Source organism: Scyliorhinus canicula, chromosome 2, assembly GCF_902713615.1.
Source record: "Scyliorhinus canicula chromosome 2, sScyCan1.1, whole genome shotgun sequence".
Lineage (NCBI taxonomy): Eukaryota > Metazoa > Chordata > Chondrichthyes > Carcharhiniformes > Scyliorhinidae > Scyliorhinus > Scyliorhinus canicula.
Genome location: NC_052147.1, coordinates 274,555,145 through 274,579,058, shown reverse-complemented (window position 1 = coordinate 274,579,058; position 23,914 = coordinate 274,555,145). Strand labels below are relative to the sequence as shown.

The 23,914-nt window shown below is 47.1% G+C and overlaps 1 protein-coding gene across 5 annotated transcripts in view; it reads left to right on the top strand.

Moving 5' to 3' along the window:
• Positions 1 to 244: 244 nt before the first annotated feature.
• Positions 245 to 23,914, top strand: part of LOC119962145 (myc box-dependent-interacting protein 1-like) — a 164,898-nt gene continuing 141,228 nt past the window's right edge. For all 5 annotated transcript variants that reach the window (XM_038790070.1, XM_038790074.1, XM_038790071.1 and 2 more), the window contains exon 1: positions 245 to 467. In XM_038790070.1, the coding sequence (XP_038645998.1) occupies positions 387 to 467 (81 nt within the window). In that variant the 5' untranslated portion in view covers positions 245 to 386. The remainder of the gene's footprint in view (positions 468 to 23,914) is intronic.

The window sequence follows — 23,914 nt, the reverse complement described above, 5'->3', positions numbered from 1 at the left end:
TTAAATCCCTCTGCAGTTTGCGTGGCCCCTCCTTCGGTGTGGTGCGGTCCCTTTAAATCCTTCTGCAGATTGTCTAACTCCTCCCCTGAGAAGGTGCGGTCCCTTTAAATCCCCCTGCAGTTTGTCTGGCCCCTGTCCCGGGGCGGTGCGGTCCCTTTAAATTCCTCTGCAGATTGCTTGGCCCATCCCCCGGGGCGGTGCGGTCCCTTTAAATCCCTCTGCAGTTTGCCTGGCCCCTCCCCCCGGGGCGGTGCGGCCCCTTTAAATCCCTCTGCAGATTGCCTGGCCCATCCCCCGGGGCGGTGCGGTCCCTTTAAATCCCGCCGCAGCTTCCCGTCATTCCCATTGTTGGTGCGGCCCCGCCCCCTCCCACGGTCAGGAGGAAGATGGCGGAGCCGGGGAAAGGCGTCAGCGCCGGATTCATCGCCAAGAATGTCCAGAAGAAAATCAGCCGGGCGCAGGAGAAGGTGCGGGGGATCGGCGGAGCGGGTTTGGGGGGAGAGAGAGGGAGGGGAAGGGAGGGGAGGTTTGCGAGGCAGATTCGGTCTCTTCATCCCCGCTGAGCCGCTGCTCGGGGGGTAGGGGTAGGCTCCCGGGGTAGGGGTAGGCTCCCGGGGGTTGGCGGGGGTAGGCTCCCGGGGTAGGGGTAGGCTCCCGGGGGTTGGCGTTGGCTCCCGGGGGTTGGCGGGGGTCTTGAGCTAGGCTGGGGCAGGGAGGGTGTAGTTTTTTTTTTTGGGGGGGGGGGGGGTAGGGGGTGTGAATGCGGGGCTTTCTGAGGGGGGGGGGGGTGGTGAGGGTAGGGCTTCTGGTGGGGATGTAAGTGGGGGAGTTTTTTGGAGGGGTGGATGTGGGGGTTTTTGAGGGTGGGTGTGGATGTGGGTTTTTTGGGGGTGGGTGAGGGTGGGGATGTGAGCGGGAGAGTTTTTGGGGGGTGGATGTCGGGGTTTTGGGGAGTGGGGGAGTTTTTTGGGGGGTCTGTGGATGTGGGGGTTTTTGGGGGTGGGTGAGGGTGGGGATGTGAGTGGGGGAGTTTTGGGGGTGTGTGGATGGGGGGGTTTTTGGAGGTGAGTGAGGGTAGGGCTTTTGGTGGGGTCATGAGTGGGGGTTTTGGGAAAGGTGGGTCAGTGAGTGTATGGTTTTTTTTGGGGGAGGGTGGGTGTGGGGTTGTTGGGGAGGGTGGGTGTGGGCATTTTGGGGTGGCTGTTAGAAGTGTGACAAAGTCGCTGTGTGTTTTAGGTGGGCCATTCCCCCTCCTGTCAACTGAATGGCAGTCCCTTTTGGGGGGGGGGGGGGGGGGCCTGTGAGACTCTAATGTCGTAGAATTCAGTGGGCAATGTTTCAGAACCAGGGAGGTGAAAGGAAGATTGGGGTTTACCCACTTTCTGGAGGAAGGAGGTGCTGTTTCTCCACACCACCACCCCCTCCCCAAAGTTCTTGAATGTGTGGGAATGGGCTGGGGCCTTTCTTCCCTGTTGTGTGTAGGGGGGGGGGGGGGGGGGGGAGGAAGGCATTGCCCCTCCTGACAATAAATCTTTGTTGTAGGAGCATCATCGATCCTGAAGACCAAAGCCTGAAGGATTATGCACATTTGGCTTGCTGGCGGCTGGCAAAAAAAAAAGCTTTTTAATCTTGTGCCAAGTATAAATCTCGGCCGGATGCTTGTAGATTTCCAAAAGTCTCACACCTTGAAGTTCCTGGCAATGGCCTTGTGAATCTTCCCTCTCTGAACCATCTTTAATTTTTTTGGCCTTGTGCTTCTTCACCCTCCCTGGATTTGGCACTTATCGGTATCCTCCCAAACTCTTAATCTCCGATGGTAATGTTGTGCAAATATTTGGGGTTTAACGCCACTGAGATTTAAAAATAAATCTCGGATCTCCAGATTTTACAGTTCTCTCCCCCATTTCCATTTGACGTTGGGCCTCTGATAACTTGTGCCTGTTATTTGTGTTAAGTGCTTTAGTGGTGTCTGTCTGGAGGAATGAGAACAGCTGATGGTGCTGTACCTTTGTCTCCCAATGGCTGGCTGGAGATTAACTATAATATCAATCATTGTATTGGATGCCTTTTGAATGTTTTTTTGATTGCAAATTTAATATTTGAAATAGTTTTCATCCTTCCTCTCCAAAGATTTGACTACAATTTTCTTTACTCTTTCAAAAGGCATTTGCTGAATATGATATTTCATCTCTTGGTTTTGGGATACTTAAGTTGGAGGCAATACACTGGCCATTAATGGTCAGGTGCTTGGGGGGATTTTTCTAGCCTACCTGTGTGTGGGAGGATTTCTCTAGCCTATCTCGCACTTTAAAAAAAAAAACATGATTAAAGCTTTTTTTCCTCAGGAAAAGTTGGTTTCTCTCCTGTCTGTAGCTGGGACAGTGACTATTGGGTAGCTGTTTGTCAGTCTGCCAGCAGATTCAGCCAATACTCATTCATTCAGCAGGGGCTGGTTTAGCACAAGGCTAAATCGCTGGCTTTGAAAGCAGACCAAGGCAGGCCAGCAGCACGGTTCGATTCCCATACGAGCCTCCCCAAACAGGTGCCGGAATGTGGCGACTAGGGGCTTTTCACAGTAACTTCATTTGAAGCCTACTTGTGTCAAGCAATTTTCATTTCATTTTCATCCTCATTGTGTAATCTGGAATATTATGAAATGAGTGTTCTTCTTTTACAGTGTCCCTTGGTGTTGGCAGATAAGTTTATGATTCAGTTTCAGACAAATGACTGTTATTATTGGTTTCAGTCCATGGATTAGTCTCTGTAAATACAATATGAAGAGGTAGAACTAAAATGTATTTTTTTCCAGAAGTGTTTAAATTCATAAATCTATAGTGAATGGAATCTAAATGTGAACCTAGACTGATATTAGTTAGAGGTGTGAAGCTGAGCCACGTATGCCACGAATATCCAAGGTTTTAATTTAATCTTGGCTACATGGTGACATGATTTTGACTTGTGGTGTGGAGAAGTTCGAAACCAGCTAGGTTCTCCTGTTGCCAAGTTTGAGAAGTGACCATCTGGGTGGAAAATTGACAATGGATGGGATTGGACTTGATGCCATCTAACAGTTGAATTGCCTGTTGAAACTCCTGGCTTGCATAGGAAGAATGGTGGGTTATTGTAACATGAGGCTCCATTGGTATCCTGACACAAGCCACCGCCTTTGAGAGCAAGGTGAATTAGGGAGTGGTGTGGATTCGGGAGTGGTGTGGATTCTGGAAAGTGTATTTGTAACGTAAGGGTTACTGGATACTTTTGGGTGGAGTGGATATGATTGCCCTGCTTATGAATAGCATTGCTGCTATGTACCATAATGTGAATGATCTGACTCACACAAGCAGTAGAGTGAATACGTGAGTCAGCCAATGAGTTAGGCGAGGTGGAATCTGCTTTCAATTTACTCATAAATTACAGTAACCAGACTCTGAGTACAGCAGAGTTGTTGATAAAACAATGCAAGTGTGTGGTGGATAGTTAATTAGCAAAAATTGCTGTGTGAAATCTGTCAGTTGTGATTGACAAAGGGAGTCTGGTCTCACAATATTCAAATTGAATACAATCTATCCAAGGAGAGACTTGCCTTGATAGAACACATTAGTAATATGTCTGAAGGTGTTCCCTAGGAACACCTTTGGCCATGGGAGTTCCAGTGCTTTAATGCCACTGAAGTCTTCTTGAGCTTCAGTCAGTCACAGTTGTAATGTTTCAGGGAATACAATCCGATATTGGATTGGCTGAGGGATATGTATTGGTCATGGTACGGGCAGAACTCCCCTCTTTGAAGTAGCGCCCTGGGATATTTCATCTTCATTTGAAAGAGCAGACAGGACGAAGGATTAACATTCTATCCAAAAGTGCCATGCTCTCAGCACCGGACTGTATCATCCTAGATTGTGCTTGGAGTTGAGGTTAAACCTACTTGTGAAATTATTATCTCTGTTGATTCCTTCAGAATTGTAATAGTCATTGAAAGCTTTTGGTCTAAATTGGCAATTGGTTAAATGTATAAAACAGCTGGCAATTAATTGTAGGTATATTTAAAATAATTTTTTTTTTTAAAGAGTACCCAATTTTTTCTTTCCAATTAAGGGGCAATTTAGTGTGGCCAATTCACCTACCGTGCACATCCTTTTTGGATTGTGGGGGTGAGACTCTCACACGTGGGGAGAATTGTGCAAATTGAACACTGGTCCATGGGGTTGCAGTGCTAACCACTACGCTGCTCCCTGTATGCATATCTTTGTACAATTGGTCTGGAGTGCAAGCTTCTCAAAACAGCATGGGTGTTAACAGTTGCGCATGTTAGATTCATCACTCCAGGCAGAGACAGATTGCAGCTGCTGCATGCTTTTCATTCCAGGTTATAGCTGATTATTCTGGTCAAATTCTTCATTAAATATTATGCTTGAAATATTTGCATTTATATAGCACTTTACACAACTTTCAGACAACGCAGTTCAGCCAATTCGTGCACAACTGATGATATTCTCAATTAACACTTTCTAATGGTTAATATTGGTCATGCCACTGTGGAAAATACCCCTGCTCCTGTGGGATCTGCTCATTTACGAGGAAAGGTAGGTTGTTGGTTTGATGTCTCATCTGAAAGATTGTTGCACTCCTCGGTCCGGCACTGGAGTAATCATCCGAGATTAATAATCATTATCTTTATTAGTGTCACAAGTACTCTTGCATTAACACTGCAATGAAAATCCCCTAGTCACCACACTCTGGCGCCTGTTCAGGTACACTGAGGGAGAATTCAGAATGTCCAATTCGCCTAACAAGCACTTTTTCGATACTTGATGAGAGGAAACCCATGCAGACACAGGGAGAACATGCAGACTCTGCACAGACAGTGACTCAAGATGGGAATCTAATCCGGGACCCTGGCGCTGTGAAGCAACAGTGCTAACCATTAGGCTACCATGCTGCCCATATCTGGTCAGGTCAGTAAGTGTTTGACAGCAAAGACCTCTGCAAACAGTTGTTGCCACCACATTCCTGTACTGCATATTGAGATCTGGACTGCAGAGAAATGCCATCAGCAACACATCTGCCGCATTCTTAGGATTTGATGGGAGGACTTCGAAGTTAGTGTCCTCCTTGAAGTCAACTGCACAATTATTCAGGTGAAATTCCTGTAAAATCACTTTGAACTGGACAGTTCTAGATGGCCTAAAACTGTCTACTGTTCTCGCAATACTTCTGGAAAGGACCAAGAAAATTCTTCAAATAGCTCTCCTTGAAGGATGGCCGCATTAACATTGACTTGGAGAAGTTTGCTATCATCATTCAGAATGGGGACAACTTGTCCACCCAAGTGGCTTCATAGAGTCAGTGTCTGAATGATTGGGTAGAAAAGGGAGCAAATCCTACACTCTGATCCTACTTGCCCGGGGGACATCCTGCCCCATGGGTCCAAAGATCAGTGGGGCAATTTCAGTCACTTCGCAGAAACATCTAACCCTGAGTAGCTGGCATCCTGAGGGACAGCCAATGACTTTGGTGAGCAATAGCTAACATGGTGTGGTGGGTATCCTGGCCAGCATTCCCTTTTCTCGCCAGTTCTGATGGCATTTGAAGGAAGAAGCATTTTGGAACAATGTGTTTCAACTTAATTGGCTGCTTGTAGTGATAACTAAATGTGCACTTCAAACCACACTGTTATCCACTCGTCTCCTTTTCAGTATAAATCATTTGCACTGTCATTAGCAAAGCTGTGAGCTCAAGGTGAGGGTCTAAACTTGATTTGTATTACTTGGTGTTTGAGATGTTTGCAAAAGATTTTAGAAATTTATTTCTACTGGGGAATGGAGAAATAAGGGGACATCATTGTAGTGATCTTTAGCTCAGTTGAATAACCTCCTCCCATTTCAAACTTGTTTACTTGTACCTGGACCCTGGACCCATTCATAGTTGGAATAAGTTAATTTGGCTCCTAGTGCTCCATGCACCGTTTTCAGCTTTTTAAAAAAAAAAAAAAAAAAAAATTACTTGTGGGATGTGGGTGTAGTTTATTGCGTGCACAGAAGTATAGTGAAAAGTAGTATTCTGCATACAGTCCAGACAGATTATTCCATACATGAAAACATATGATAGATATGGGCAGCACAGTGTAGTGGTTAACACTGGCTTCACAGTGCCAGGGTCCCAGGTTCGATTCCCAGCTTGAGTCACTGTCTGAGCAGAGTTTGCATGTTCTCCCCGTGTGCGTGCATTTCCTCTGGGTGCTCCGGTTTCTTCCCACAGTCCAGAAAGACTTGCTACTAGGTAATTTGGACATTCTGAATTCTCCCTCTATATCCGAACAGGTGCTGGATGTGGCGACTAGGGGCTTTTCACAGTAACTTCATTGCAGTGTTAATGTAAGCCTACTTGTGACCATAATTATTTATTATATAATGTAAAGACATAGACATCGGGTGCAGCATACAATGTAGTACAATGATGTGTGGAGAGGCAGCGGGAGATGTAGACAGTCAATGGATGGGATGTGGGTTTGCATGGTGGACTGGGCTGTGTTCACGACTCTCTGCAGTTTCTTGCAGACTTTGGCTGAACAGTTGTTATACCAGGCTGCAACGCAGCCAAATAGGATGCTTTCTACGGTGCATCTGTACAGAGTCGGTCGTCTGCGATGCACCTGTACAGAGTCAATGTGGTCATGCTAAATTTTCTTAGTTTCCTGAGGATGTATCGGTGCTGTTGTGCTTGCTGTAGAATAAACCTCTGTGAACCAGGACAGATTTTTGGTGATGTGCACACATAAATATGAAGCTGTCAACCATGTCCACCTTGGCACCATTGCAGACAGGGGTGTGTATGATACTTTGCTTCTAAAGTCAATGACCAGCTCCTTTTTGCTGAGGGAGAGATTGTTGTCTTTACACCGTGGCCTCACGGTAGCATGGTGGTTAGCATCAATGCTTCACAGCTGCAGGGTCCCAGGTTTGATTCCCGGCTGGGTCACTGTCTGTGTGGAGTCTGCACGTCCTCCCCGTGTGTGCGTGGGTTTCCTCCGGGTGCTCCGGTTTCCTCCCACAGTCCAAAGATGTGCGGGTTAGGTGGATTGGCCATGCTAAATTGCCCGTAGTGTAAGGTTAATGTGGGGATTGTTGGGTTACGGGTATACGGGTTACGTGGGTTTAAGTAGGGTGATCATGGCTCGGCACAACATCGAGGGCCGAAGGGCCTGTTCTGTGCTGTACTGTTCTATGTTCTATGTGCCACTAGGTTCTCCATTGCCCTCCGGTACTCTGATTCATTGTTGTTTGAGATCCAACAAATAACAGTCATGTCATCAGCAAACTTGTAGATGGAGTTGGAGCCAAATTTTGCCACACAAATCATTGTATGTGGCTGTGTGTGAGCGCGCAGGGGGCTACGTGTGTGTGTGTGGTATAGCAGGGGGCTATGTAGCCTTGCAGGGCCCTGATGTTTACTACTATTGTGGAGGAGGTGGTGTTGGTATCTTTACTGACTTGTGTTCCAAGGGTCAGGAAGTCCAGCAACAGTGAAGGAGTGGCAACATATACTTGAGCCAGGATGGTGAGTGTGGAGGGGAAACTTCAGTACTATTGCTGGAATATTGTCGTCATCCAGAGCTTTCGTAGTATCCAGTGCTTTCACCCATTTCTTGATATTGCGTGGAGTGAAGCGAATTGGCTGAAGGCCGGGAAGGATCATCCACTCGGCACTTCTGGCTGACGACTGCAAGTGCTTCAGCTTTATGTTTTGCACAGAATTGCTGTGCTCCTCCATCACTTGATTATAGGGATTTGTGGGATCAGAGAGTTCCACACCGTTCATGGCTGGATGTGGCTATCTGATTTGTTGGTTGAGATCGCTTGGGTCTCTATCACTTGCTGTTTTGGGGCGGGTGGGTGCTTTTTGCATCCAGGAGATTGGTTAATGAAATGATAATCGCTTATTGTCACAAGTAGGCTTCAAATGAAGTTACTGTGAAAAGCCCCAGAAGATAAATATGAATAATGTTTTACTGTACCAGAGTAGGAGAGTTTATGGGTGCAAAGAGATGATGCAGCAGTGACTTTGTAATTGAAGGGGCTAAGCTGCTTCCAGGCATGTAAATCAAATAAAAACTAAGCCAAAGACACTGTTGGGGTGGGTGCCATAAAGCTTGGTCGAAGTGGTAGATTTCAGAGGCTGAGGCTCTTTAATGGAAGTGGGGGAGGGGAGAATTGAGTGAAGGCTCGGCCACCAATGGTCAGCAAAGGGTAGGGGTGTGGAATCAGGAGGTTGCACAGATGGAGACGGGCAAAGACTCTGGAGGAATTTGAGCCCAAGGATGATCAAAAGAACGAGACTAAATAATAATTGCTTATTGTCACAAGTAGGCTTGAATGAAGTTACTGTGAAAAGCCCCTAGCCGCCACATTCCGGCGCCTGTTTGGGGAGGCTGGTACGGGAATTGAATCCGCACTGCTGCCTTGTTCTGCATTACAAACCAGCTGATTAGCCCACTGCTAAACCAGTCCCTAGGTTGCCGGGTAGGTTAATTCCAACCCGAACCGTGGACTAGTTTAGAAACAGTTGGTGTACCTGAAGAATGTGGAGGTGATGATTAAATCTTCTGGAATTAATGAGACCGAAGAATGTACTTTTAATAATGAAGAAAATTACCTAAATTCTATGTTCAAGTCTTAATCTTTTGGGGTCCTTAAACAAGCTTCTGACATTACTCTCTTCTCATCCACCTTAACTTGGATGCTGCAGAATTCCCATCATTGAAAGGGTTGAGCTTTTCCTCTATTCCAAACATGTGCTTCAAGCAACTGAGTCTTGACTTGGTTGAGTAAATGCTAATTGGATCGTGTGTATGTGTGTCCTCCCAGGGCAATTTAGCATAGCTAATCCCTACCCTGCACATCTTCGGATTGTGGGGGTGAGACCCACGCTGACACGGGGAGAATGTGTAAACTCCACACGGACAGTGGGCCCGGGTCCTCAGTACCATGAGGCAGCAGTGCTAACCACTGGGCCACCGTGCCACCCCGAGGATAGTGTTCTATTATGGTAAACTGAGTTGTTTTGGGCGGTACAAGGAGTTGCTCCGTTTGGGTTTGATCCTCGCTCTGACTTGTCGAGTGGAAATCTGTGTGGTGCTTAGAGTTTGGGCTAATCATAGGCCCCTTTCTTTATCTCATGGGATGTTTGTTGCCCATTTATAATTGCCCCTGAACCAAGTGGCTTGGCTATTTCAGAGGACACCTGACCAGGCACAAGGCCTTCTCTAAAGAACATTTCAGATGAGTTTTTATGACAATTGACTTTTTAAAATTCTAATTTTAATAATTAAATTTAAATTCCATCCACTTAATGGTGGCATTTGAACCCCTGTCCCCAAGCATTAGCCTGGGCCACTCGATTAACTCTTGCCTGTGTTTCCATTGTGCACACCAGATAGTCCAGGCCACTGGTATGAGAGCCACACTGCTGCAGGAGGTGAGCTAAAAATTCTAAATGCTGTACTGCACCCGGAGTAACCTGGATAAGTGCCTGAAATAAGAAAGACTTGCATTTATGTGGTGATTTTCTTGATCCCTGGGTTCTAAAAGTTCTCTTAAATAAACGTGATGGAACCATCAATTCACCAGACACGTGTTTCCGATGTGAATCTAGGCTTTAATCGACTTACTTCAGAGCCAGCCTGTTACCTGTCGATGAACTCGTAGTGACCCAGGCTGACTCTGGACACGGGTACTTATACAGCTGCACTAGGGGGAGGAGTCATGGGCGGAACCAAGGGTGGAGCCCAGTAGAAGTTCCTAGGTGCTGCCAGCGCTACTCCCCCTAGTGGTAGGACAGCGCTACTACACTTACAACAACAGTGTGAATTAACATATATATTAACATATATTACATTCACCCCCTTCAAAAAGTCCGGCGGGGGTGGTGGTCTCGTCTATAAAGTCAGTCTGTCCGGCGGTCGAATTGTCCGCTGAGATCTGCGGAGCACTGGGGTTGCAGCCTCTTGCGGTGGCTGGATGGGTGTGGTGTGCTGGGGTACGATGGGGGAGTCCAGGGAGGGTTGTATCCGAGCTTCATACTCCCCTGGTGGGACTGGGGGCGAGCTCGTGGGTTCGGGAGCGCAAGGGGGTGGCAGCATGGGGTGTAGGGTGAGATCCGTCGGTGGGGGTGGGGCGCTGGATCCGGCGGGTGCCAGATCCCGGAGGGATACAGTGTTCTGACGGCCGTCGGGGAACTCGACGAATGCGTACTGGGGGTTGGAGTGGAGCAGGCGCACCTTCTCAACAAGGGTTGGTTTTGTGCACCCTGAAGTGTTTCCTCAGGAGTACGGGGCCCGGCGTCCTCAGCCATGCCGGTAGTGAGACCCCTGTGGTAGTGCCCCTGGAAAACATGAAGAGCCTCTTGTGAGGGGTCTGGTTGGTCGCCGTACACAAAAGGGACCTAATAGCGTGGAGCGCGTCTGGGAGGACTTCCTGCCACTGGGAAACTTGGAGCTTTCTAGACCGGAGGGTCAGCAGGACGGTCTTCCAGACCGTCACGTTCTCCCTTTCCACCTGCCCGTTCCCCCTGGGGTTGTAGCTGGTAGTCCTGCTCGAGGCAATGCCCTTTTTGAGCAGGTACTGACGCAGCTCGTCGCTCATAAAGGACGAACCCCAGTCGCTGTGTACGTAGCTGGGGAAACCAAACAGGGTGAAGATGCTATGCAGGGCCGTAATGACTGTGGGACGTCATGTCGGGGCATGGGATAGCGAATGGAAAACGGGAGAACTCGTCTACGAAGTAAACGTTCTTGTTAGTTGAGGGGAGTGGCCCTTTGAAATCAATCGCAAGGCTTGCAAAGGGCCTAGAAGCCTTGACCAGGTGGGCCCAGTCTGGTTTATAGAAGTGCGGTTTGCACTCCGCACAGATCGGGCAGTTCTTGGTGACCGCTTTTACCTCGTTGGAGAAAGGATGCTTTTTAATCGGTCGATCTGCGTGCTGGTGTATGTCCTGCGGGATAGGGCATCCGGAGGCTTGTTGAGCTTCCCGGGTCAATATTTGATATCGTAATTGTAGGTGGAGAGTTCGATCCTCCACCTCAGAATTTTATCGTTTTTTAATTTGCCCCTTTGCGAGTTGTCGAACATGAAGGCAACCGATCTTTGGTCGGTGATGAGGGTGAACCTCCTACCTGCGAGGCAGTGCCTCCAGTGACGGATAGCCTCCACAATGGCTTGTGCTTAAGAGTGTCGGAGTTCTGAAGCGGAGAGGGTATGGGAGAAGAATGCAACTGGGGCAGCAGGGTAACATAGTGGTTAGCATAAATGCTTCACAGCTCCAGGGTCCCAGGTTCGATTCCTGGCTGGGTCACTGTCTGTGTGGAGTCTGCACGTCCTCCCCCTGTGTGCGTGGGTTTCCTCCGGGTGCTCCGGTTTCCTCCCACAGTCCAAAGATGTGCGGGTTAGGTGGATTGGACATGCTAAATTGCCCGTAGTGTCCTAATAAAAGTAAGGTTAAGGGGGGGGGTTGTTGGGTTACGGGTATAGGGTGGATACGTGGGTTTGAGTAGGGTGATCATGGCTCGGCACAACATTGAGGGCCGAAGGGCCTGTTCTGTGCTGTACTGTTCTATGTTCTATGGTCTCCCTGCCTGATTTAACATGGCTGCAAGAGCTGCCTCTGAGGTGTCGCTCTCTACCTGAAATGGGGTGGATTCATCCACCGCCCGCATGGCCGCTTTGGCGATGTCCTCCTTGATGCCGTCGAAGGCCTGGCGTGCCTCGGTTGACAGGGGAAATCGTGTGGTACTAAAGAGTGGGTGGGCTTTGTCCGCATATTGAGGGACCCACTGGGCGTAGTAGTAAAAAAATCCCAAGCACCGTTTGAGGGCCTTGGGACAATGAGGGGAGGTCCGGGTCGGGGCCCAGGACTCCGTTTTCCACGACATAGCCGAGGATGGCTAGTCTGGATGTGCGGAAAACTCATTCTCCTTGTACGCGAGATTCAGTCTGGAGAAAACGGTTGAGGTTGGCGTCGTGGTCCTGCTGGTCATAGCCGCAGATGGTGACATTGTCCAAGTACAGAAACGTGGCCCGCAGCGCGTACTGGTCCACCATTTGGTCCATTGCTCGTTGGAACACCGCGACCCCATTGGTGACGCTGAAAGGGACCCGGAGGAAATGGAAGAGGCGGCCATCGGCCTCGAATGCCGTGTAGTGGCGGTCCTCCGGGCGGATTGGGAGCTGGTGGTATGCAGACTTCAGATCCACCGTGGAAAAAAGCCGGTACTGGGCAATCTGGTTTACCATGTCTGCAATCCTGGGGAGGGGATACGCGTCGAGGAGCGTAAATCTATTTATAGTCTGACTGTAGTCGACCACCGTATGGAATTTTTCCCCGGTCTTACCGACCACCACCTGAGCTCTCCAGGGACTATTGCTGGCCTCTATAACCCCCTCGCTGAGTAGCCTTCGGACCTCTGCTCTTACAAATACCCTATCCTGCAGGCTATACTGCCTGCTACGAGTGGCTACGGGTTTACAGTCCTTAGTGAGATTGGTGAAGGGAGGAGGGGGGGGGGAATTCGCAGCGTAGTGCGGCTGCAGATCGTGAGTGGGGGCAGGGGCCCTCCGAAGCTGAGGGTGAGGCTCTTGAGGTTGCATTGGAAGTCTAGTCCTAATAAGAGTGGCGTGCAGAGTTTGAACTTCGAGTAACTAGCGCGTCGGATTGAGTGTCGTGGCGGTGCGCCCCTGGATCTGGACCAAGTGGGAGCCTGAAGTGAGCGCGATAGTTTGCTGCATGGGGAAAACGGGGAGCGAACAGCATCTTACCAGGTCTGTATGTATGAAGCTCTGTGCTCCCTGAGTCAAAGAGGCATGGCGCTCTGTACCCGTTGATATGGACCTCTGCCATCGAGTTTCGTAGATTCTTTGGTCGTGATTGGTCCAGGGTGACCACGCTGAGTTTTGGGTAGTCGGCGGCTCGATCAGCTGTGCTGGAGTGGCCCCGTGATGACTGCCCTCGAGTTCATAGTTTAGTTCGAATTCCTCCGATGAGTTGTCCGAGCGCGGAGATGCCGATCGGCCAAGATGGCGGCCCCCATGGATCGCACGTGGCTGGAAGGGGCAGAGTCGGGGCATAGGACGCAGTGTTTCGGGGCCCCGTGGGGCTGCGAGTGAGTGGAGCGGTTACTGAGTCGCTGGGGAGTTGTAAGCTGGGGCCCTTTTAGCGAGGCACACTCTTGCGTAATGCCCTTTTCGCCCGCAGCTGCTGCAGGTCATGTTGCGGACTGGGCAGTGCTGCCGCGGATGCTGATTCTGGCCGCAGAAATGGCAGGCTGGAGCGGCATAGTGGCTGGCTGGGGCAGCATGGTGGCTGGGCGGCCGTGTAGCACAGGCCTGGGGGAGTCGCTGGTCGGGGGCCCATGGGGAACGAGTTAAGGCTGCGGAAGGAGACCTCCATTGTGGTCGCAGCTTCCACAGTCATTTCTAAGTCCTGGGCCCCCTTTTCCAGCAGTCGTTGGCGCACATGTTAGACCTGAGGCCCGCTAAAAAAACATTGCGTACCGCCAATGCCCTGTGTTCAGCCGCGGTAACCGCTTGGTAATTACATTCATTGGACAAATTGTTAAGTTCTCTTAGGAATTCGGCGAGTGATTCCGTAGGCCGCTGACGGCGAGTCGTAAACACATGGCGAGCGTGAACTTCATTAATGGGCCTTGCATACATTTTTTTGAGAACTGCTAGCGCCGCAGTATATGAACTGGCCAAGTTTAGTTGCGTTGAGATTCTATGGCTCACCCTCGTGTGCAGTAGACTCTGCTTCTGATCCTCTGTAGTTTCGGCTGTGCTCGCTTTGGCCAGGTAGGCCTTGAAGCACCGGATCCAATGGGAGAAGATTTCTTTAGCCTCTGCATCCTGCGGGTTGAGTTCCAGGCTTGAGGGCCGATTCCATAATCGATCTTTACTGCTCTTAAGTCGATTAAATTGTGGAACCATCAATTCACCAGACACTTGTTTCCGATGTGAATCTAGGCTTTAATCGACTTGCCTCAGAGCCAGCCTGTTACCTGTCGATTAACTCGTAGTGACCCAGACTGACTCTGGACATGGGTACTTATACAGCTGCACTAGGGGGAGGAGTCGTGGGCTGAACCAAGGGTGGAACCCAGTACAGGTTCCTAGGTGCTCCCAGTGCTACTCCTCATAGTGGTAGGACAGCGCTACTGTGCTTACAACAAGTGTGAATTAACATATATATTAACATATATTACATTCACCACAACGTCACTGTGAAATTGTGCTAATTTGAATAGGATCCATTATACCAACATCTTCAATCTTTTTCTTTTGAGCTGCCGCTGGGCTCCTCTCCAGTGTGGCAGCCACTTGTGTGTTTGATCACATGGCCATTGAACTTGAGGCTTGGCATGATTGATTCCCTTAACAATAGGGGATTCCTGATTTTTGTGTGCTGGTAGAGGAACCAAAAGCAGGCTCCTCTGACTTTAGGGAGAGCAGTATAAACAACTATCTGTAGAGTGGTATTGGTAGATGGTGGGGGTTGGTCGGTTGCTTAACTTTTCATTCAGGCTGGAAAAATGGAGGAATGCATTAAAAATACAACGGGATTGAGTCATCTTTAGATTTGGTTTGTTAGGAGTAGGAGTGGACGGCCTGATCTGTTAGTGTGGCTCTGGGGTGAAGGCGATTACTAAAGCGCTGCTGCTGCCACCTGATCTTTGTGTGCATCTGTTACTGAGCTGTTTTCCTCTAATACATGAGGGTCATGCCATGTAGTTATTTTAGTACCACCAGTTGTGACCAGTTCTAAGGAGGGCAGATAGACATGCGCTGCAGTTGTTCCAAAGATTATAGTTTAAAAGAGGCAGCTCAAAGTTCTTTCATTTGTTACCAGGTTTTTTTATAAACGCAGATCAGGGTACATGATGGAACAGGCTTGGTTTGCACTGAGTTTCCATTGCCGGTTTCTCTTGTTTATAGCTATAATACCAGCTCAGTATGTGATCTGTGCCCCACTTGGCAGTATTACTTGCAGCAGAAGCCATGTGGCGGGTTGGGAGGGAGTGAAAAGGATTTGTATACAGCAGTCACGCACTGTCAAACTGCTTTGCAATCAAGTCTAGTATTTCTGAATTGTAGTCACTGTAGTATAAGGAGTCATAGCAGCTGTTTTGTGCACAGCAATGACCAAAGAACTTTAGGTCGTGATAGATTTTGCCCAGGAACCTTGGGAGACTCCCATACTCTTTAGTGAAATGGTGGCATGGGGTCTTTGACATGTAGCTGAGGGCAGATCGTCCCTTGGATTAACTCCTTAGTACTGTGCTTGAATGGAAATAGTTTGCGTAACTGGAGTGGGAGTTACATTCCCCACCCCTGAAATGGAGGTAGTCTTGTTGATGTAGTGAATTTGTCTTTTATTATTTCCAGCACAAGTCACTGGGTTGCTGGCCATCTTTTCTGCCATTGGCAATGAAACCTTGCCATTTGAGCTAGTGGTATTCCTCTAGCGGTATGCAGATTGTTAACAGTCACTGACCAATCCATCTTTCATGGCATTAAACATGCCATCAAGAGCATCTTTATTAAGGTAGTAGGGTGATGAGGTGCGGAGTAATTGATGTCTGCTATTACCTTGCCCTTGCCTTTCTGGACTAGCAGTATAAATTATTAAATCCACATTTGTAATGGGTTGTTCTTGTATTATCCCTGTGATTTAATCCCAGTGTTAGCCTCCCCAGGAGGAGTGTGAAATCAGCGTGATTTATTTTTCCATGTTAGTTTCTTATGTCGTCTTTCTCACCAGATAAATTAATCTGGCAATAAAACGAACCAGAGTATCTCAACACTGGGGTGACTGTACTCAACCTTGCATCTTCCATGATGGAGTAACGAAGAAAATGGATGAATTTTAATGTTCTGCATAGATGTGTGCGCGTGGGAGTAGTTTAGTAACAATCCAGATTATTCAAAGATGGGATTTGTTGCTCGTTCTGGTGAGTGTGCTTTACACTCAATTGGCTCTGTTTTATTCCTTAGCTCTAGAGTCGCCAGGTATCCTTATGATACCGCCGCGAGGTTCAAGTTCAGATCAATGACTCAATACACCAGTTAGTAAGGTTCAATCAAACATTTATTATTACACAGCAAATCGATACTCGTGCAACTAATACTAACGGACTAAACTATTCCTACCACTATAAGCCAAAACATATCTTTGATAAGGGAACCCACTGGATCAGGGAACAATGGCCTCTTGTTCTGTCCTGAGACTGCAGGCTTCCCAGTTGGTACAGGCTAAGGGGTCAGGAGTGTCTACTCGTAGTGAGCGTTGGTTGGACACTTGTCGTTGTAGCTGTTGGCCAGGCCCCTCCTTCTCGCGTTCAAGTTCTTGGAGAGCTGCTGCAAAGGTGTTCTGCTGGGAGGGCCGGCTAAGAGAGAGCGAACTGGACTTGGGATCTGTCCTTTATAGGTCACGGGCTTCGCGCCCATCTGGGCGGACCCAAACCTGCTTGCAATCGATTGGACCTCATACCAATCGATTAGTTTGAATTCCCCAATACTGGGGCTGTTTCCTGATCGCTGGGCGGTTCTTGGGGCCGTTTGTAACTTATTGTCCGGGACTCCTGCTGGCACCGAAGAGTCTGGCTTGACCTTTGTTGTTCTCGATTGTGTCCATTGTGCCCGGGAATCGCTCAATTAATATGCGCAACTGTTAGTTTCAGTGCTGTCTGGTTTCTTTGCAGACACAATACACGGAGATTCTGCAGCCTGCCTGTTTTCCTTACATTGTCCTGTTTTCCCTGCATGCATTTCAGTTCTCCATTTTGTGTCGGGCAGTGGCCAACTTCGGTGGCTACAGATTGTCATTGCAAATCAATTTGATATCTGCTTTTCAGTTGGAAAAACTGCTCAAAGGCAGCATGTGAACTGATTTAAATCATTTTCACTTTGAAAATGTTTAGGCCATTGGGCTAAACTTGTCTGTTCCTGCGTCATGTCTTGCACCTCCTTTGGTGCAAGATATGGCACAGGAACCCTATCTTGTGTAACTCGCTTAGAAACGCAAACACTGGGTGGTGCTCATCTTGGTAATTATATGCTGTGTTGTCTAGATGTACTATCTGCGGGAATTGGATGATCCAGCAAATAATCTGCCAGATGTGCAGTTTTCTACAACTGGATGCTCTCCAGGATTCAATTTTTAAACTTTATTTTTGTCCTCTAGGATCTGCATGATGCTTCTAAGATAATTGTATATCACTGGTTCTAAATTGCCTGAGGGGTGGTGCTCTAGTCACTGGAGTGGGATTTGAACCCATGACCTTCTGACCCTGGCAGCATTCCAGCACTGTTGCTTCACAGCATCAGGGGCCGAGGTTCAGTTCCTGGCTTGGGTGTCTGTGCCAAGTCTGCACACTCTCCCCCGTCTCTGCGTGGCTTTCCTCTGGGTGCTCTGGTTTCCTCATACAAGTTGGGTGAATTAGACATTCTGAATTCTCCCTCCGTGTACCTGAACTAGTGATGGAATGTGGCGACTAGGGGATTTATGTCCAGGGCGAGTAATAATAAATATGAAGATTTTCTTTTGGGGAGGAGGTCGAGGTCGTCGTCGTATCTGGGGGTGGATAAAGAGCTGCTTAATATTCAGCCTGTTCTAGAGATGAGATTTTGCTGTAAGGTTTAAGTTGGAGAAGCTGAAACTGTTGGATTGAAAGGTGTACATGTAAAGTAGACAGATTTTAGCTGCTGGTGCAATGACTAGGGGACACAATTTTAAGGTTTGGGCAAGTGGGGCAGGGGGCATGCATCCAGTGGTAATGACCTGAAACTGACGCGAGGGTGGTGGAAATGGACTTTATCAATCATTTCAAAGAAATTGGATGTGTGCTGGAGGGGGGCTACCAATCAGAGCTGGAAATAACCCTAATTCCTTCAACTAATTAATTTAATTTTGTAGTTGCTCCAGATTGTAATGTTTCTCCATTGTGACTTCCCAATTCAGGTTTCATACAAACTGGTCTCTGGTTCTATGTAATGGCATTCTACCAATGACCTTGTGTATATAAAGTTCATAAAATACATGTTTGGTTCCCCTTTTCAGTTACCCACTCATCTATTTTCATACACTCCTTGGCTTTATTTCCTTTTTCAGTTTTCCTGTACTTTGTGTTCAGCTGAGTCGGATCTCTCAGCATTTAATTATCCAGGGAGTTCTAGCTTTGGCAGCCCCTTTCTCCCTTGTGTGATGGGAATCTGTGTGCTGGCTATCCTTCTTATGAAGGCCTCCCATTGCTCATTTGTTGATTGCGTGTCTTTTCTTTTTGATGTTTCCAATCCAGTTGGGTGAGATTCTCTTTCAAATTCTGAAATTCAAGTGAATGTTTTCACATTTGATGTTCCTTGTGTACTGCTCTAAAACCTAATATTATGACCATCATTTCCAAAATGCTCATTATTCAATATGCTGCAGTCCATACTGGTACTTTATGCTCCCCACAAATCTCACTCCATCCACACAACCTTCTCCTCCTTTAGTCCACAAGTTTTACCCATCTTCCCCTTCAATGCTATTCACCTTGCCTGCCCCTTTTGACTTTTGTTACGACATCCTGGGCTAATGCGCAGTCAATTCCTGCCCCACTTGACCCAACCAGTGATATTAGATTTATCTAAATACCCAAGGCTTTGGTTGAGTCCAATAAACTACAGTCGCCAGGTTTGCAATTTAACACTAGTAATCTTCGATTAAGAACTATATTTTAATTAACCGACAAAATGTAGCCTGCTATCTACTACCCAAATACAGGAAGGACTCTAAAATGTGACTTTTTTTCCCTTCCCCATGTGTCCCACTGGCAAGTGAAAATATTTACTGCTCATCTGCAGTTGACCTTGATAAAAGTGGTGGTGAACTGCCACCTTCCAACCTCTGCCATCCATATGCTAGTGGTGGTGTTCGTACAGAGCTACTGTTGGGGCGCAAGTCCCAGTCAAGCCAAAAAGATGTTCTGCCTATTGGAAACATAGTCAAATTAAAATTGTCAGCTGGGATTGTAGTGTGGCACATTTGCATGTACTGGAAGCTAAATACATCAATACACATCTTTGCAGGCAGAAAGAACATTTACACACTCTGCATATTTCAGCTGAACAAAATAAATGAAGTGATAGCCATTTGCTGGTTCATTCCTCAGGGAATTGCCTTGATCAACCTGTCTAGCTATCTGGTTCAAATTTTCAAACAGTGCTTGACATGTAACTGTCGACCACCATTATAGTCAGTGTACTAATCAGTCCACTTGCCAACCAATTAGCACTTTCTTCTCGTACAGTATGACGTTGTTTTTCCCCCTGACATTGTTTTCCCCCCAGACATTGGTATCCTTGCAACTGTCCTGATGAGTGCAAGAGGAGAAGCTTTGACAAAATGCCTTTTTCAGCAGATTCTGACCCGGTGCTGAATTGCACAATCACTGATATGCACAGTGATGTTGTAGTGGTAGATACTTTGATCAGAGGTGAGGGTGTTTTGCCTTTTGTGCAAGGCCTGTGGGTGCAGAAAGCAAAATAAAATAGATGAAATATTCACCTCGCAGCTCTCTATAATAAACATGTCTGAGTTGTTGTACAATGGAATGGATTACAATGAGACAATAAATGTCGGAGGCTTATTATTTTGTCTTTTGTATAATCCCTGTGTAGGTGGGAAGATGAGTTGAGCTGTTCGTGTGAAGGCACAGATTAAACCGAATAATGAGTACTCTTGGCCCCTGATCTTTGTGCAGATGTTGTGGAGGCTTGATGGTGCTTATTGTGACCATGATTAAACATTGGATGATTCAATGTGATAACATTTCTAGGTCATAAAACCTGTAGTGAGAAATGCCTTCTCCCTACCTTCAACCAGACATTTTAAATTCATCTGATTATTGACCTGATCAGGGAATATTTTCCCAATGGTATTTTCTTGAACTTTCCCATATCTGTTCCAAGGATGTTCTTTACCTAATTCTTCCAAATTCTAAAACGGTTGAAGCACAGGATGCCATTCAGCTCGTTGAGCCATATTTTACAGGATGTGGGCGTCCCTGGTTAGGCTAGCATTTGTTGCACTTTAGAAGGTGATGGTGAGTTGCCACCTTGAACCTCTGCAGTCCTTGAGGTGTAGGTAAACATGATGCTGTTGGGGAGAGAGTTCCAGAATGTTGCCCTAGCGACAGTGCCGGAATGGCAATATATTTCCACGTCAGGGTGGTGAGTGATTGGAGGGGAACCTCCAGGTGGTGGGGTTCCCAGGTATCTGCTGCTCTTGTCCTTCTAGATGGTAGTAGTCGTAGGTTTGGAAGGTGTTGGCTAAGGAACCGTGAGTTACTGCAGTGCATGTTGTAGATGATGTACATGGCTGCCACTGTTCCTTGGCAGTAGAGCGTTTGAATGTTTGTAGAAGGCGGAACAATCAAGTGGACTGCTTTGTCCTGAATGGTGTTGAGCTTCTTGCATGTTGTTGGAGCTGCACTCATCCAGGCAAGTGGAGAGTATTCCATTACAATCCTGACCTGGTGCCTTGTAGTTGGTGGACAGGTTTTGAGGGGGCAGGGGGGTGTCGGGAGGTGAATTACACTCCATAGGATTCCTAGCCTTTGACCTGTCCTGGTAGGCATAGTATTAATGTGGCAGTCCAGTTCAGTTTCTGATCAATGCTAACACCTGCAGGATGTTGACTGTGGGGGATTCAGCCATGGTAATGCCATTGAATGCCAAGGGGCGGTGGTTACATCCTCTCTTGTTTGAGATGGTCATTGCCTGGCACTTGATGCAAATAATGTAACTTGCCCCTTGTCAGCCCAAGCCTAGATATTGTCCAGGTTTTGCTGCTGCAGTTGAACATGGACTGCTTCATTATCTGAGGAGTCATAAATAGCGCTGAACATTGTGCAGTCATCTGCAAACATCACCACTTAGAACATAGAACAGCACAGAACAGGCCCTTCGGCCCTCGATGCTGCGCCGAGCAATGACCACCCCACTCAAACCCACGCATCCACCCCATACCCGCAACCCAACAACCCCCCCCCCTTACTTATTTTAGGATACTACGGGCAATTTAGCATGGCCAATCCACCTAACCCGCTCATCTTTGGACCGTGGGAGGAAACCGGAGCACCCGGAGGAAACCCACGCGCGCACACGGGGAGGATGTGCAGACTCCGCACAGACAGTGACCCAAGCCGGAATCGAACCTGGGACCCTGGAGCTGTGAAGCATTTATGCTAACCACCGTGCTGCCCCTTCTGACCTTATGATGGAAGGGAGGTCATTGAAGCAGCTGAAGATGGGACACTACTCTGAGGAACTCCTACAGTGATGTCCTAGAGTTGAGGAGATTGACCTCCAACCACCACAACCATCTTCTGTTGTGCCAGGTATGACCCCCCCCCCCCCCCCCCCCCCCCCCACCGTGCTCACTTGATCCAGGCTATTATGTTTCCTCCTATCAAGTGTGCTTTGTTAACCATGTGGATCATTGTCAAAATATCCAAGTATACTGCGTCCATCAACTCCTTTATCAATTCTATTAGTAACTTCCTCAGAAAATACAACGGGTTTGTCAAACCTGATTTCCCATTCAATAATCCATGTTGACTATGTGCAATCAGATCATTTATTATCCTAGTGTCCACTTATCACATCTTTTAGTAGGGGAAATGCTGGGACCTATTCTAATGTGGAGGACAGTTCATTTTTCATTTTGCCCAAAATTCAAAAGGCAGTCTCAAAACACAACTATTTTACAAAGTTTATATTCGTAACCATTCAAAATGTCCATTAAACCTTTCAATTCAAGTTCTACTCCTGTACTGACTGTGATTTAAATAGTTTGTACTTGGGGAAACGTACTCCAAGTGTTCTGACCATTGTATAAAAGCTGAAAAAGGGTCATCTCTGCCAGCATTCATGTACATGTGCTGGATACATAAAATTTGCAACACAGCAAGAAAGTATTCTGTTTATCTTTTCCACAGGCCTTCTCTCTATCTATTTACTTAATCTAATCCTCTTGCTGTTGGTGCCGGCGCTGTTTTCAGCAGTTGGAATGTGGGCAATGAGGAGGAAGGTCTATGTTTACATTTGTGAGAAGTTGCTTGCAACGGCCAGGAACAACAAAAAATGTAAAGTTGGCTGGGTGTTAGAATAGTTTTTCAATTTAGTTTATCAAAAGCCAGAGTAGGAAGAGCAGTCCCACATGCTTTTGGGTATTTTGGTTCTAATGGGAATGTTGATAATCGGCTCATGTTCCTATTCAGCGATTGGAAACCTATCGTCCTTTACTCCATCTGGGTCTGCTTACAAGTCCAGTCCCAAATCAACTTAGTTGACTCGAAGCAAGCCAGTAACCATGCTAGATGTATTGGTGGGGTGTTAGAAATTTGACCAATTCCTTCCCCCACCTTTTTCTAAGGATTCCACAGTGCTCCATTTCTTATAAATTCCTTCCTCCACTGTTGCCAAATAAAATCATTGGCTATTCTGTTGTGTGGTCTTGCTTTGTAAACTGGTTACTGCATCCTATTGAAGTGAAAATAGTGTGTTAAGTACTTTTTGACTACTGAGACATTTCAACGTTGTTTAGTTTTCCGAAGTTTGGTGGCGGCAGTGGTTAGCATTGCTGCTTACAGCATTGAGGACCCGGGTTCATATCCTGGCCCTGGGCCACTGTCTGTGTGCAGTTTGCACATTCTCCCTGGGTGTCTTTCACCCCCACAACCCAAAGATGTGCAGGTTCGGTGGATTGGCCAGGCTAAATTGCCCCTTAATTGGAAAATAAATAATTGGGTACTCTAAATTTATAATGTTTTCAGAAGTTTGTAATTAGTCCAACACATACTGGCAATAATTTGCAGTTTTATCTAACTGCAAACTCAGTCTAATTTCTGTCACTCCTCTACCTACTATGGCATTTTAATAAGTGCACAAATCCCTAATTACTATTGTTTTACAGGCTTTCACCCCTCATTTGAAGTAATGAATTCTCAATGGCCTCTGCGAACCAATTTTGTGTTGTCAATAATGTTGGTTTGCCATCTGATGTGCACTAGCTACTTGCATTTATGCAGAAAAAGCTGCACATTGCCACACTGGTTTCATTCAAAGCATACAACAGAATTAGTGTTATTTGAAACTCACGAGCAAAGCTGTGGTCTATCAAATCTGCACCCCACATATATGAGCACCTAGTTTTGGTTCCGATTAAGGGAGTTCTGAATTGGTTTTGGTTGTTGCTGTAATGAGCTGAATGTTGAGCACTTGGGTGAAATATTCATCGTGACCATTCTGTTTGAACCTGTTGTCTCCAGTTGTGGTCAATTGTACTGGGAACGAGAGTAAAATAGCAGCCCCCCCCCCCCCCCCCCCCCCTTAAAGAGCAGCTTTTCATTCGATGCTGCTGCACTCGTCTTTGAAGAGGTCAGTCAGTTGCATGACATAATAGACTTTTTAAAAAGCCTCTATTGACTATTGTTAAACATGTTGGCTCTTGATTAGGTTTAGATGTTCATGTTGGTATCCCCCACCCGTATAATTTCAATGGTGAAGATTAGCTGCAATTTAGTATTTGTAAGTAGCTCATGCTAAGATAGCTTCTTGGTCAAGACTGAAACTATAACATTCTAGCTGTGGTTTTAAATGGGGACAGTTTACAGTAAACACCTTCTCTTTTGGCTGCTGTCTCACAGGAAGAAGTTTAGGCCTACATATGTAAGTTTTCAAGAAGCACTTAATATAGCTTTTGGGGTGAAGGGGATCCAAGGATATAAGGGGGGGGGGGGGCGGTGGAGGAGATAAAAGGATATAATGGGGAGCGGAATTGGAATTAGGTTATTAAGTTGGATGGTCAGCATGATAATGAATGGTGG